Source organism: Pleuronectes platessa, chromosome 4 (genome assembly GCF_947347685.1).
Source record: "Pleuronectes platessa chromosome 4, fPlePla1.1, whole genome shotgun sequence".
In the NCBI taxonomy this organism is placed as follows: Eukaryota; Metazoa; Chordata; class Actinopteri; order Pleuronectiformes; family Pleuronectidae; genus Pleuronectes; species Pleuronectes platessa.
The window spans coordinates 9979018-9994753 of NC_070629.1; the positions used below are offsets into that span (position 1 = coordinate 9979018).

At 42.0% G+C, this 15736-nt stretch overlaps 1 protein-coding gene across 1 annotated transcript; it reads left to right on the forward strand.

The window, feature by feature from the left end:
• The first annotated feature begins 75 nt into the window (after positions 1–75).
• LOC128438569 (uncharacterized) lies at positions 76–4977 on the forward strand. Its single transcript, XM_053421155.1, has 7 exons — positions 76–391; positions 499–679; positions 785–855; positions 2975–3151; positions 3229–3326; positions 3402–3473; positions 3549–4977. The coding sequence occupies exons 1-7, from the start codon at positions 370–372 to the stop codon at positions 3690–3692; spliced, it is 765 nt and encodes a 254-aa protein (XP_053277130.1). The 5' UTR covers positions 76–369; the 3' UTR covers positions 3693–4977.
• The last annotated feature ends 10759 nt before the right edge of the window (positions 4978–15736 follow it).

Genomic DNA, 15736 nt, shown 5'->3' on the forward strand with positions numbered 1-15736 from the left:
TGTTTAGCTTGTCTGCTTCGGAGCTGGTACGTGTGACTCGCGCTGAGCTACAGACTCCACCTCCTTGACGTGAACGCGCCATTAGCCGAATTAGAAAATCCCGGGTTAACAAAGCTCCCCGATTAAACCGATATCCAGCTTCTTGACACCGGCTATCCTCCCCCGTCTCCGCCGCGTCGACAGCCCTTTGTGTTGTGGTGCCTCTCGTTACATGCTGCTGCATCGATTCAACTCGGGTTTGTTTGATTTCTCCACCGCGGATCAGGATTTGATCACTAAATCCAGCACTGAAACATCTCGGATAACTGCGCGCTCCCGCTTCGCTATACAGGGGATACCAATCACACGTCGAAACCCGGATCGCAGGTCATGAACATGAGCATAATCGGAGGTGAGGAGACCTTATTCCAGATCCAAGAACATTATAAACTACACAAAAACAACATTGATTTAACGCGCGTGAACTTACATGTACATTTTATGTTTCTGTTTCTATAGTTCCAGATTTCCATATGATGAAAAAACACGAGAGGGCACATTTCTTCAGCTCCAAGGAGCAGGAGCTCATTTTGAAGTTGTATGAAGAAGAGAGGGAGATACTGACAGCTAAATCCAACACCACCAGTGCCTCCAAACTGAGAGAGGAGGCCTGGCAGAGGATTGCTGATAAAATAAATGTGTAAGAAGAACAATGTAGCCAGTTTAACTCAATTCATTATAGTAGTCAACCCCCCAAATATTGAGCCCTTCTAATAAAAATAAATATGTTTTTTATGATTCACAGGGTGTCGGACAGTGGCTACAAAAGGACATGGCAGCAAGTCAAGATCAAACATAAAAACATTGTACAATCAGGTATTATTACTGTATACCAGTGATGGAAAGTAAAATTAACTCAAGCATTGGCTATTTTTTTCTTCAAGTCAAATATTATTATAAAAAAATGCTTGTAATTTTCATATAAGCAAAATATATTTCTCCGAATAGAATGTACTGTTATAAACTACCCAACAGTCTAAAAAGCTACTAAAATAAGGCCCTCCTCCACCTAGCCTACTGGACCATTAAAATGTTCCTGACACATTGATGATCAGCATCATTGACCCTGTATTATAATGTAGCTTTAATAGTCCATGGGCCCAGACCTGAAATTTCACATATCAACAATTCTAGTTGTTTTTTAAAAATTGTTATACATCCCTAGATTATGTTTTGATGTGATAACCCTTTCAGAGTGGCAGCTTATTAGTGGTTATTACCTATTGAACAGAGAGACCCCTATCGGGCTAACGTGGCAAGATTAATTCTTCACTAATCATGTATAACTGTACCATTATAATATTATCTGGTCTCCATTGAAATAAACCCACAAATAAATACTTTTAATGGCCTCCTATGTACTGGAACAGTTCACATTATCAATTTTATAAGGAAATATAGGCTTCCCCCCCCCCCCCCCCCCCCGAAATTTGCAGTTTCAAATAATAATATTTAGTGTTTTTTTCTTCAAATACAATATTAAGTTAAATTTAACTAAATAATAGTCCCTTAGATTGTATATAATCAACCTAGGCCACTAGGCCACAATAATTATGATGAAACTACACATGATACCGGCAAACAATGTTGTGGCATGAAAAAGAGTTTAGTTTTATTTTTCTTATTACCAGTACTTCAAAACACACATTACTTGTACAACTGTTTAATTAGTGGTCTGAAAGTGCTTATGTCTGGAGGATGCTACACTTGTACACCATGCTCACTTAACATCAATTGGCATGTTCTATGCAACAATAATACTGATGGCTTGAATAGTAGTGTTATTTTACAACTGTACATATTGGGAAATATTAGGTCCACACCCTCAATCTAGGACTCATTCACCCTCACCATCATCTGAGTCAGTTAACTCGACAATGGGTTCTTCCTCACTGGGTTGATTTGAGCAGGTTTGCAGTTTGCACATATCTGTGCAATTCAGGCCATTGTTTAGACATGTGCACTCTGGCAGTTTGCATGAACTCTTGCACTTGCAGGTGAGATCTTCAATGATGTTCAAGTACCCTTGAAGTTCTCGGGGCATCTCCAGATTATCTTTTTGCAAATTGTTCCGCAGGCTCAACTGAGGCAGCTTTTTTGGTGATTGAGTCCAGGAGCTTCTTCATGGTTGAATATGCTACGGCATTTTCGATGGAATTGAACTGGGGGGGAACTCTCCCTCACCCAGGCCTTCGGCAAGGTCCAAAATTGGGGCATGTTGCCGGATTTGTGCTGCCTTCAGTAAAGTCTGCCATGATTGTAAATTCTTGGTGACACTAGGTTGGAGTCATCACTGGAACAATGGATGATGCACGTCATCCATGCCTGCTTCTTAGGCACGCTGCTCTGGTTTCTTCCATCATTCCTTCAGGACTGAAACTTAAATTATCTTTTCTCTTCAGTTAAAAGCTGAAAGTAAATGCTCAACTGCGCACGATTGTGGTCAACCGAATACAACCAGCATAAGTGTATATCAAGGCTGATCTCGGTGCCATCTAAGAATCAGATTTTCAAGTGATAACAACAAAATGTATATGAAAAAGCTAACTTTATTTTTCCAATAGATACAACATTTGACTTATACAAATAATTTATTTAATGACCAGAATTATATCTCTGTTAAGATGATATTAGCACGTTAGCGATTTGGCGAATTTCGCTAAAGCACTGATAAGTGAAAACGGTATTATTGCCCTAAAATATGAAAAGCTGCTTTTGTGCAAGGGTTATCCTATATTAATAGACTTATATCAGTCCCACAAACAACTTAGTATAGGTAAAGTTTGCCCCCTCAGATGGTACCAATATGTGGTCTGGCCCATGGACTATAACAAGTGCCACACTGTTGCATGATGGCCATGTTTTATGACTAAGTTGACATTTTCTAGCCCTTGTCTGGCCGAATGTTTTACCTTTCTGATTCATTTTTCTGCAGCAAAAAGAAGAAGGGTCGAGATGATGCGGAATCATCACGAGGATTCAGCGACCCTGTCACTGACCTCTGCTGAGGATGATATGCTGCAGCACAAAAACAATAGACTGAGAGTTGAGGTCTTCCCTGGGGCTGCCTGTCTTGACCCACTGACTGGATCTGACAGCTCTTTTATTAGCGGTAGGTGTAGTTCTCATAAAAAAATAGCTGGAATCTTTCCGAATAGCCTTATTTAATGTTGGCCCCCTCTGCTACAGTGTCAGGCCATCCTGTGCTCTTAATGCCTGTTGAAAAGACGGAACCAGAGAGCTTTAGCAGTGATGAGACTGACATCAGCGATGCACATTTTGAAGAGGTAAGTCCTTCTAAACATGCATTTTTGGGCCATTTGTGTTTAACTGCTTAACGTATGGACTTCATTTTTTGGTAGGACTTGCACAGTAGCAGCTTCCAGGAAAGGTCCAACTCAGCATGTGCTACAAGGGGTGGCCGAGATGCAGAGGTGAATTAAATGCTTCAGTACTGGGGCAAAGGAAATATGACATTGTGGTAAAGTGTTGTTGAATTTCTTTTGCAGAGGCAGACAGAAGACATAAGGGCCCTTTACTGCAGCTACCTCAAAAAAGAGATGGAGAACCGTGACCAACAGATGGCATACAGAGCACTTAAAATGAGGAAGTTGGAAAAAGAAATATTATTACTTGATAAGCAGCTAGGGTGACAATGTGAAGAAATGCAAGTGGTTTTATCCTATTATTATAATATTGGTTGAGACATTAATAATAAATTGCTTCAGTGTCATACCATATTATACACAGTTAAGACTTTGGGCAGCAATATCTGTTTTCTGACAACTCAGAAAATTGGTTGGTGAAGTTTGGTCCATGACAGATCCTTCCTCATTGTTGAAATATTGCACTTGTAAGTGTACACATACAGCAAAAGTCAATCAATCAATCAAATTTTAATTGTATAGCCCATATTCACAAATCACAATTTTGTCTCATAGGGCTTGAACAAGGTGGGACATCCTCTGCCCTTAAACCTCAACAAGAGTAAGGAAAAACTACTTTAAAAACAACAACCTTTTAACTGGGTAAAAATAACGTAAAAACCTCAGAGAGAGCCAAATGTGAGGGATCCCTCTCCCAGGACGGGCAGAAGTGCAATAGATGCCACGTGTAATGGAGAACATTAGAATAAATAAAGAGTTTTTGCAGCATTGATTAGAATAAACACTTTGTATCATACTGGAAGGTCAATGAATTGATGGATTATTGTCAGGTATCTATTGTTATCCTCAGACTGTGGCTGTATTGAAATGTTTTCTTTAACTGCCCAAAGATTTGTTTGCGTAAATGTTGGCACATAGTGGGCATGAGGCCCACTGAGGGTTCAGGGTCAAAACTGAAGACTTCTAAATGGAGCTGCTGCATAACTTTGTGGCCCAAGAAGACTCATCATTATAAGCTAAAGAGCACTGACACACTTTTGGTTATGTTGTCTCAGCTCTTCAGCAGACTGGACTTGAAACAGCTAAATAAACCAATGAATGGCTTGATTTGATTACAACAGTATACACACGCATGACACGTCCATACAAATAAACCTGAGGTGAGGTTCTGATTATCCTGTGCTGTTGTCATCTTCATTCATTGCTTATTTTGGAGTTTTTTTTTCATACAGTCTAGTTTTCAGCAAATTTAGCACATCATTTGTTTGAGGTCTGACCACTTAGCGAACTCGTTTCTGTTACAGTCACCTTAGACTACTTCAACCTTTTGCATTAGCAATGGCATTACTGCACTAAGGAATGACATTATGCTGCCTGTACATTTATGCTGCAGAGGGTCTCTCTGAGTATTTATTATGAATTCTTGTCATTTGCTGTTCTATTTATGACTATTTTGTATGCACTGACTTCAGTACAGAATAGTTTGTGAAACGTTAAACATGGTGATGTAATAGTTCTCTTTGTTAAATGTCTGTTATATACTATCCAGAAAGTGCTTGACGAGATACTGCACACTTAAACGTGTTTTTGAGTTATAAACGAAATGATGTGTCTTTTCTTTGATGAAACATTTTAATGCTCATTTTAATATCACATTTATTACAATATTACCAAATCTACATTATTGGTTGAACATGGCCCCAGATGCCACCTAGCGTTTAGTACTGTGTTAGACTGTCTTGTTCCTCGTTGGACCAACGTCTCTACCTCATGGCATTTTATATGTACGTAACTCTTAGATAGTAACACAAACAAATCTCTAAGCCAAACCTCAAAATGTCTTACTTTTATTGGACTCTAGGTTTGCTTGCTTCTGATTCGGATAAACATTCTATGGAAGTCCAAGTCTTCGGGTTAAGACATTTTTTCCAACCCACACTCTAAATATTTGACGTACTCAATATTGACACGAACAACGCAATAATCTGTTTGTAATTATAGATAAAACAGATCGTGTTTTTTATTTTTGTAGTTGTCGTTTTAGGGTAGGTAGGCCTGTCCTAGCCTCACCCCCCAGCACTGCGCTCTTTAGACATTTTTTGTTTAATTTCCAGGGGAGTGACATTTCAGCCTAGCCTGGATACCAGACGAACTTAGCCCCGCCCACAACATTTGAGGTCGGGAAGTTACGTCTGGAGTCGCTCCTTTGGGGAGAAATTATGCCCGGTTCGAAAGTGACCGGACCAATCAAATTATCAGGGCGGTCTTTATACGATGATGGACAGATGATCAGCGGTAACGTAATCAACCACGTCATCAAAGTGCGCTTGGGTTGTAATCGTTTTCAACAAACATGCCTGCTGCTGGAGAGCTGAGATGTGTAGATGCTGCCATTGAGTCTGTTTTAGAAGACATCGACAGCGCATTCATTTTGAAAGAGGAACAGAGAACGCGGAGGCGACACCAAAGCGCCGCGCTAATCCCTATCGCGCCGCTTGGCTGTTCACACCGGACACTGAAGCGACGCTGAACCGCCGGGCTGCGCTAATAATATCACCCGTTGATCCAGTAGTATTCAAGCATATACTTACTTGTTGCTCCAACATTAAGCAACAGCATCCCAACATTTGTCTTTCTTGGTGTTGTCTTTATACAACATGTTCCAAGGATCATACAACTCACTGCACCTTTCCACTTCAATTATTAATTGAATGTCATCCATGTTGAAGAACTTCTCCGCTGTTTCCTCCATTAAATGTCGGGTGTCGAGGGTAAATTACGTATTCTCCACTCAAGCCTATGTGGAGAATACGTAGCCCCTCTCTCTCTTTTTATCTTTATCACTGCTTGTGTGGCTGTGATGGATGGGCAGAGGGGGACATTTAATAATGTCATTGGTAAAATTAAAACTCCAGGACAACAGAAGGGGACTTCAAAGTATGGGATGCTTATTTGATAATTTATATCATATAAAATATGTCACCAATATCGTTTAAAATCATTTTTCAGTGTGTTTCCTGGTGCGATACACTTGCGTCAAGCGCAAAAATAAAGTTGACGCAGAAACGATCGCTGCACGGCGCGAGGCAGCCTTGGTGCAGCGCGGCGCTTCAGCCTCCGGTGTGACCAGCTCAAAGGTTTAACATGGGAGTGGATGGGAGCCAGCTGTTATTTAGGGCTTAGCGCTGCGCTTCAGCGTCGCTTTGGCGTCGCTTCAGCGTACGGTGTGAACCCGGCGTTAGTAAATAACTCACAATGCGTCGCTTAACATACGTCACATACTACGTTGCTCTGATTGGTTGTAGGTCTAGCCAATTGAGACAAGAGGCATTTTTTTTTCTGGCTCGGTTGAAACACGCCCCATAATCACAGCCCAATGGAGCGGTATCAGACTCACATTCTGACTAGAATTGTGAGTATGACAACGTCAGGCTAAGGATCCATATCAACTTATGGTAAAATGGGCATAATATGTCTCATTTGAGGACTTGATTTGCCCGCTCCATTCATCTTGGGATGGTATCCGGATGATAGGATGACTTTATAATTTTTTTAATTAGTCCTTGCATTTGTGAGTTATTCTAAAAATACACACACCTGTATATGTACAGCATTAGTTTTTGTGCAGCTGACCATCACCGGATCCCTGGCTTCCGTCAGTTTACTCTTCTTGATGACTTCCATGACCACCTTGCTAACAAACTGCCGGCGTGTCTTCTCTTCAGAATCCACACTGTCAGACCACTGCATTGATGGTATACTATTCTGTGCAAGCTCTATGTCCTCTATGTAATCCATGTCATCTGGCTGCTGCTGCATGGTGTCTGGAGGTGACAGCATGTTCTCTGCGTTCTGTTGCATGTCCTCTATGTGCTCCATGTCATCTGTGTACTGCTGCACGTTGTATGGCTGCTGCACAGTGTCTGGGGGCGTGTATTATTAGCACTGCCCGGCCGTTCAGCTTCGCTTCAGTGTCCAGCGTGAACAGCCAAGCGCCGGCGCGATAGGGATTGGCGCGGCGCGGCGCTTTGGCGTCGCCTCCGCATTCTCTGTTCCTCTTTCAAAATGAATGCGCTGTCGATGTCTTCTAAAACAGACTCAATGGCAGCATCTACACATCTCAGCTCTCCAGCAACAGGCATGTTTGTTGAAAACGATTTCAACCCAAGCGCACTTTGATGAAGTGGTTGATTACGTTACCGTTGATCATCTGTCCATCATCGTATAAAGCCCGCCCTTCGTCTGGCATCCAGTCTCATGGTTCCTTGGGGTCTTAATGAAATGTCTGTAACATATTTTTTTTTTAAATACCACAAGGATCATTTAAAACAGCACCCTTTTTACCCTGTCTAAAATTTATTTATTCTTTCATACATGTGTAGCAAAATGTTGGACGGTTTTCTATGGGTTTTGTGAAAATATGTGCGTCATAAACTCTTGTCTGAATCAGCTAAGTAAAAAGTGATCACTTCAGTACTGGACATGGCCTTACAATTTTAGATTATTGTGGGTGTTTATTGCTTTTTGATGTTTTTGATGTTTATTGGAAATTTGATGTTTATGTACAATTAAATAATTCAACATTGAAGACATCTAATGTCTTTAATTATTAAGTCTTTTAAGGGCAGTTATTGTCTTTAATTCTTAAGAATGTTAAAGACATTCAATATCTTTAATATATAAGCATTTTGTTCTTTAGCATTTCTTTTCGACAATGTGCAGGGGCACTCAGAGGCATTCAGTCTCCTTAGAAAGAACAATTGCTTTGAGCATTACAAAAGCAGAACACACAACGACACAGGAAAAAAGACACCATGCAAAGTGAGATCAAAGGAAATTTGTTGTTTATGTATAATGAAATAACATTGAAGACATTTAATGTCTTTAATTATTAGGTCTTTTAAAGGCAGTTATTGTCTTTAATTCTTAAGAACGTTAAAGACATTCAAAATCTTTAATATATAAGCATTTTGTTCTTTAGTATTTTCTTTCGACAATTTACAGGTGTCAGTCAGTCTCCTCAGAAGGAACAATTGCTTTGAGCATTACAAAAGCAGAACACACAACGACACAGGAAAAAAGACACCAAGCAACAGCCCCAATATAACGTTCAGCCTAACCCAGATAAGATGCAGCCGAACCCAGAAAATCGACAGTGGCAACCAGGCACTTCACCGCAGTACCAAGAAAACCAGCAGCCGCCCCCAGACACTGTACAGCCAGCCCCAGAAACTGTGCAGCAGCACCCATACGACCTGCAGCCGGCCCCAGACACTGTGCAGCAGCACCCATATGACGCGCAGCCGCCCACAGACACTGTACAGCCAGCCCCAGAAACTGTGCAGCAGTACCCATACGACCTGCAGCCGGCCCCAGACACTGTGCAGCAGCACCCGGACACCGTGCAGGTGTATACAGATGACATGGAGCACAGAGAGGACATGCTACAGAACGCAGAGAACATCCTGTCCCCTCCAGACACCATGCAGCAGCAGCCAGATGACATGGATTACATAGAGGACATAGAGCTTGCACAGAATAGTATACCATCAATGCAGTGGTCTGACAGTGTGGATTCTGAAGAGAAGACACGCCGGCAGTTTGTTAGCAAGGTGGTCATGGAAGTCATCAAGAAGAGTAAACTGAAGGACGCCAGCGATCCGGTGATGGTCAGCTATACAAAGCGTCTGGTAATGGAAATACTCAAAGGACTCCAAGAGGTTTCTTTCAAAGATGTATGCAGCAAGAGTGTGTCAAGGGCTGTGTATTCCAAGCTTCACAGCAAGTTTGGCAAGAACCTGAAATACATGCTACTTCTACCTGATCCAGGAGTGATAGTTGCTGTGGCAAAGTGCTTTCAATTACAGATCCTCAAGAAAATAGCAAAGCCTTGCTGCTGGATGTGCAGCCGTGAATGCGTCCTCAAAGTCCTCTCGGGTTTCATTGGGTCAACATCATTGGCAGCCTCAGCTCCTTTCATTGTACTATTTGTGGGTGCAGTAATACTCTAAAGGCCGATTGTGGCAGTAGATCTTGCCACGGGGCTCTCCAACACACAGCCAGAGATGGAATCAGTCGTTTTTCACATATATATTTGACACCACACACGTGATCAAAAACATATACTTTAAAACAAATTTTTGTTCTGAAAATTGATAGGGTTATCTCTGGGTGCCCCAGTTCTCCCATTTTATTGTGTGGGTTCGTCAGGAGTGTGGGTGAGTTTGATATCTTTGTGAGGAACCCATCGAGCCTACGTCCTACGGAGTGAGAACATTTTGGGAAAGGGACGACATATTGTCCGATCCTTAATTTCTGGCCGTCCCTTAATGGGCTGTATGTTTATGTGTACGAGTAAAATAACTCACAAATGCATGCACTAATGTTTAAGAACATGTATAGGGTTTGCTCTGGGTGCTCCAGATTTCCCCTTTAATCTAATAAATGTTATAATAAATATTGTATGAACATGAAGATTGGTCTTGAATTAATTCCAGAATTAACTCAAATAAATTCCTTAGAGTATTTGTGGTACAATGTAAAACTGGATGATTAATTAATGACCACTGGCTAGATGTTGGCAAAATTCCTCAATTATTAAACATTTATAACAACAGCATGTGAGTTAAAGAAAAAATGTATTAGGAAAATCATTGCTAAATATGGGACACAAACTAAAGGTGTACATATACAGGTGTGTGTATTTTTAGAATAATTCACAAATGCAAGGTGTAATTAAAAAAATTATAAAGTCATCCTATCATCCGGATACCATCCCAAGATCAATGGAGCGGGCAAATCAAGACCTCAAATGGGACATATTATGCCCATTTGACTACAAGTTGATATGGATCCTTGGGGTCTTAATGAAATGTCTGTAACATGTTTTTGTCAAAATACCACAAGGATCATTTAAAACAGCACCCTTTTTACCCTGTCTAAAATCTATAAATTTGAATGATAGGTTTATTCTTTCATACATGTGTAGCAAAATGTTGGACTGTTTTCTATGGGTTTTGTGAAAATATGTGCGTCATAAACTCTTGTCTGAATCAGCTAAGTAAAAAGTGAACACTTCAGTACTGGACATGGCCTTACAATTTTAGATTATTGTGGGTGTTTATTGCTTTTTGATGTTTTTGATGTTTATTGGAAATTTGATGTTTATGTACAATAACATAATTCAACATTGAAGACATCTAATGTCTTTAATTATTAAGTCTTTTAAAGGCAGTTATTGTCTTTAATTCTTAAGAATGTTAAAGACATTCAATATCTTTAATATATAAGCATTTTGTTCTTTAGCATTTCTTTTCGACAATGTGCAGGGGCACTCAGAGGCATTCAGTATCCTTAGAAAGAACAATTGCTTTGAGCATTACAAAAGCAGAACACACAACGACACAGGAAAAAAGACACCATGCAAAGTGAGATCAAAGGAAATTTGTTGTTTATGTATAATAAAATAACATTGAAGACATTTAATGTCTTTAATTATTAGGTCTTTTAAAGGCAGTTATTGATATAAGCATTTTGTTCTTTAGTATTTTCTTTCGACAATTTGCAAGTGTCAGTCAGTCTCCTCAGAAGGAACAATTGCTTTGAGCATTACAAAAGCAGAACACACAACGACACAGGACAAAAGACACCATGCAACAGCCCCAATACAACGTTCAGCCTAACCCAGATAAGATGCAGCCAAACCCAGAAAATCGACAGTGGCAACCAGGCACTTCACCGCAGTACCAAGAAAACCAGCAGCCGCCCCCAGACACTGTGCATTTGAACCCTCACAACGTGCAGCCGCCCCCAGACACTGTGCAGCAGCACCCATACAACGTCGATCCGGTGATGGTCAGCTACACAAAGGGTGTGGTAAAAGTAATAGTGAAAGGACTCCAAGAGGCAGAATACTTGCAGCAGCACCCATATGACGTGCAGCCGCCCCCATACAACGTGCAGCCGCGCACAGACACTGTGGATTATCACCCATACAACGTGCAGCCACCCACAGATACTGTGCAGCAGCACCCATATTACGTGCAGCCGCCCCCAGACACTGTGCAGCCACCCCCAGACACTGTGCAGCAGCACCCATATGACGTGCAGCCGCCCCCATACAACGTGCAGCCGCGCACAGACACTGTGGATTATCACCCATACAACGTGCAGCCACCCACAGATACTGTGCAGCAGCACCCATATGACGCGCAGCCGCCCACAGACACTGTACAGCCAGCCCCAGAAACTGTGCAGCAGCACCCGTACGACCTGCAGCCGGCCCCAGACACTGTGCAGCAGCACCCATATGACGCGCAGCCGCCCACAGACACTGTACAGCCAGCCCCAGAAACTGTGCAGCAGCACCCATACGACCTGCAGCCGGCCCCAGACACTGTGCAGCAGCACCCGGACACCGTGCAGGTGTATACAGATGACATGGAGCACAGAGAGGACATGCTACAGAACGCAGAGAACATCCTGTCCCCTCCAGACACCATGCAGCAGCAGCCAGATGACATGGATTACATAGAGGACATAGAGCTTGCACAGAATAGTATACCATCAATGCAGTGGTCTGACAGTGTGGATTCTGAAGAGAAGACACGCCGGCAGTTTGTTAGCAAGGTGGTCATGGAAGTCATCAAGAAGAGTAAACTGAAGGACGCCAGCGATCCGGTGATGGTCAGCTATACAAAGCGTCTGGTAATGGAAATACTCAAAGGACTCCAAGAGGTTTCTTTCAAAGATGTATGCAGCAAGAGTGTGTCAAGGGCTGTGTATTCCAAGCTTCACAGCAAGTTTGGCAAGAACCTGAAATACATGCTACTTCTACCTGATCCAGGAGTGATAGTTGCTGTGGCAAAGTGCTTTCAATTACAGATCCTCAAGAAAATAGCAAAGCCTTGCTGCTGGATGTGCAGCCGTGAATGCGTCCTCAAAGTCCTCTCGGGTTTCATTGGGTCAACATCATTGGCAGCCTCAGCTCCTTTCATTGTACTATTTGTGGGTGCAGTAATACTCTAAAGGCCGATTGTGGCAGTGGATCTTGCCACGGGGCTCTCCAACACACAGCCAGAGATGGAATCAGTCGTTTTTCACATATATATTTGACACCACACACGTGATCAAAAACATATACTTTAAAACAAATTTTTGTTCTGAAAATTGATAGGGTTATCTCTGGGTGCCCCAGTTCTCCCATTTTATTGTGTGGGTTCGTCAGGAGTGTGGGTGAGTTTGATATCTTTGTGAGGAACCCATCGAGCCTACGTCCTACGGAGTGAGAACATTTTGGGAAAGGGAGGACATATTGTCCGATCCTTAATTTCTGGCCGTCCCTTAATGGGCTGTATGTTTATGTGTACGAGTAAAATAACTCACAAATGCATGCACTAATGTTTAAGAACATGTATAGGGTTTGCTCTGGGTGCTCCAGATTTCCCCTTTAATCTAATACATTTTATAATAAATATTGTATGAACATGAAGATTGGTCTTGAATTAATTCCAGAATTAACTCAAATAAATTCCTTAGAATATTTGTGGTACAATGTAAAACTGGATGATTAATTAATGACCACTGGCTAGATGTTGGCAAAATTCCTCAATTATTAAACATTTATAACAACAGCATGTGAGTTAAAGAAAAAATGTATTATGAAAATCATTGCTAAATATGGGACACAAACTAATGGTGTACATATACAGGTGTGTGTATTTTTAGAATAACTCACAAATGCAAGGACTAATTAAAAAAATTATAAAGTCATCCTATCATCCGGATACCATCCCAAGATCAATGGAGCGGGCAAATCAAGACCTCAAATGGGACATAATATGCCCATTTTACCACAAGTTGATATAGTTCCTTAGCCTGACGTTGTCATACTCACAATTCTAGTCAGAATGTGAGTCTGATACCGCTCCATTGGGCTGTGATTATGGGGCGTGTTTCAACCGAGCCAGAAAAAAAAAGCTTCTTGTCTCAATTGGATAGACCTACAACCAATCAGAGCAACGTGGTATGTGACGTATGTTAAGCGACGCATTGTGAGTTATTTACTAACGCCGGGTTCAAACCGTACGCTGAAGCGACGCTGAAGCGCAGCGCTAAGCCTTAAATAACAACTGGCTCCCATCCACTCCCATGTTAAACCTTTGAGCTGGTCACACCGGAGGCTGAGCACCGCGCTGCGCCAAGGCTGCCTCGCGCCGTGCAGAGATCGTTTCGGCGTCGAGTTTATTTTTGCGCTTGACGCGAGTGTATCACACCAGGAAACACACTGAAAAATGATTTTAAACGATATCGGTGACATATTTGATATAATATAAATTATCAAATAAGCATCCCATACTTTGAAGTCCCTTTCTGTTGTCCTGGAGTTTTAATTTTACCAATGACATTATTAAATGTCCCCCTCTGCCCATCCACTACAGCCACACAAGCAGTGATAAAGATAAAAAGAGAGAGCGGGGCTACGTATTCTCCACATAGGCTTGAGTGGAGAATACGTAATTTAACAGGGTGTGACATCCTCTGTCCTTAACCCTCAGCAAGAGTAAGGAAAAACTACTAAAAACCCTTTTAACAGGGTAAAAATACGTAGAAACCTCCGAGAGAGCCACATGTGAGGGATCCCTCTCCCAGGACGGACAGAAGTGCAATAGATGCCACGTGTAGGAAAACATCATCCAGATTAAAGTTTTTAGCAGCATTGATGAGGGTAAACATTCCGAAGGACAACCCCAACATGACATGCCAAGCAGTCCCGCTGCAATCACAGTCCATGGTCAGCAACCAGTAGGACCACGATCCTCCATCCAGACCAGACGCCACTACAGACCTCAGTCACCGTCCACCGCCGCCCACCAGGACCCACCACGAGCCACCACCGCGGTCCTGGTCCACCGCCCGTACCCAATGCCAACGCGACAAAGGGTCCGCCACCAGCACCACGATCAGCCCACATGACACAGAATCCGCCACACTGGATCCACCACCGCGACCCCCGGTGCGCGATCCACAAACCGCAATCCATGGTGCGGCCACAGAGGCCCTGGATCTGCGGGTGATAAAGCAAAGGGATTCCGGGGAAGGGGGATTGGGATGGAGAAGAGGAAGGAGAAGCTGGAAAGAGAAGCTCCATGTGTCATGTGTCATAAAATAGAACAAGTTACGTTCTGCCGCACTAATTAGCTCTAACTATAAGCTTTATCAAAAAGGAAGGTTTTGAGTCTACTCTTAAACGAACAGACGGTGTCTGCCTCCCGAACTGAAAGTGGTAGATTATTCCACAGCCGAGGGGCCTGATGGCTAAAAGCTCTGGCTCCTACTCTACTTTTAGAGAATTTAGGGACGACAAGTAGGCCTGAATTCTGGGAGCGTAGCTCTAGTGGGTTTATAAGGTACTAACAGCTCTTTAAGGTAAAAAGGCGCTATATTATTAAGGGCCTTGGAGGTGAGGAGGAGAATTTTAAATTCTATTCTAGAATTAACTGGAAGCCAGTGTAGCGATGCTAATACTGGAGAAATGTGCTCTCTTTTCTTTGTTCTTGTCAGGACACGTGCTGCGGCATTTTGGACAAGCTGTAGAGTCTTTAACGACTTACTGCTGGAGCCTGATAATAATGAATTACAATAGTCCAGTCTGGAAGTAACAAAGGCGTGGACTAGTTTTTCTGTATCTTTTTGCGAAAAGACATATGAGATATTGAGATATTATGCAAGTGGAAAAAGGCGGTCCTAGAAATTTGTTTTAAGTGACTATTAAAGGATAAATCAGGATCGAAGATCACTCCCAAGTTCCTGACTGTTTCGTTGGAAGCAAAGGCAATGTCGTTAAGCGCAGCTATATCATTAGATAATGTATCTCTAAGGTGTTTGGGGCCAAGTATTATAACCTCTGTTTTGTCTGAGTTTAATAAGTGAAAATTGCGGGTCATCCAGGTTTTTATGTCCTTGAAACATGCTCGAAGTTTAGTTAATTGAGTATTAAGTATAATTAAGTATAACTGGGTGTCATCCGCATAACAGTGGAAATTTACCGAATGTGCCCTGATAATGTTTCCTAGTGGAAGCATATATAATGAGAATAAAATTGGGCCGAGCACAGAGCCCTGTGGAACACCATGGTTAATTTTGGTGCGCACAGATGACTCATCATTAATTTGCACGAATTGGGAGCGATCAGAAAAATACGATTTATATGCCACTATATAGACCATCAAATTCTATTACAAAACATGGATGACGTTAAATTAATAATTGAAGTGGAGAAGTGCAGTGAGTTGCATGATCCTCGGAACATG

What these genes read in the sequence shown, in the direction of transcription:
- LOC128438569 (XM_053421155.1), top strand. Translation starts at nt 370, where the DNA reads ATGAACATGAGCATAATCGGAG. An exon ending in GAACATGAGCATAATCGGAG is followed by an intron (nt 392 to 498) that starts GTGAGGAGACCT and finishes CTGTTTCTATAG; the next exon opens with TTCCAGATTTCCATATGATG. An exon ending in ATTGCTGATAAAATAAATGT is followed by an intron (nt 680 to 784) that starts GTAAGAAGAACA and finishes TATGATTCACAG; the next exon opens with GGTGTCGGACAGTGGCTACA.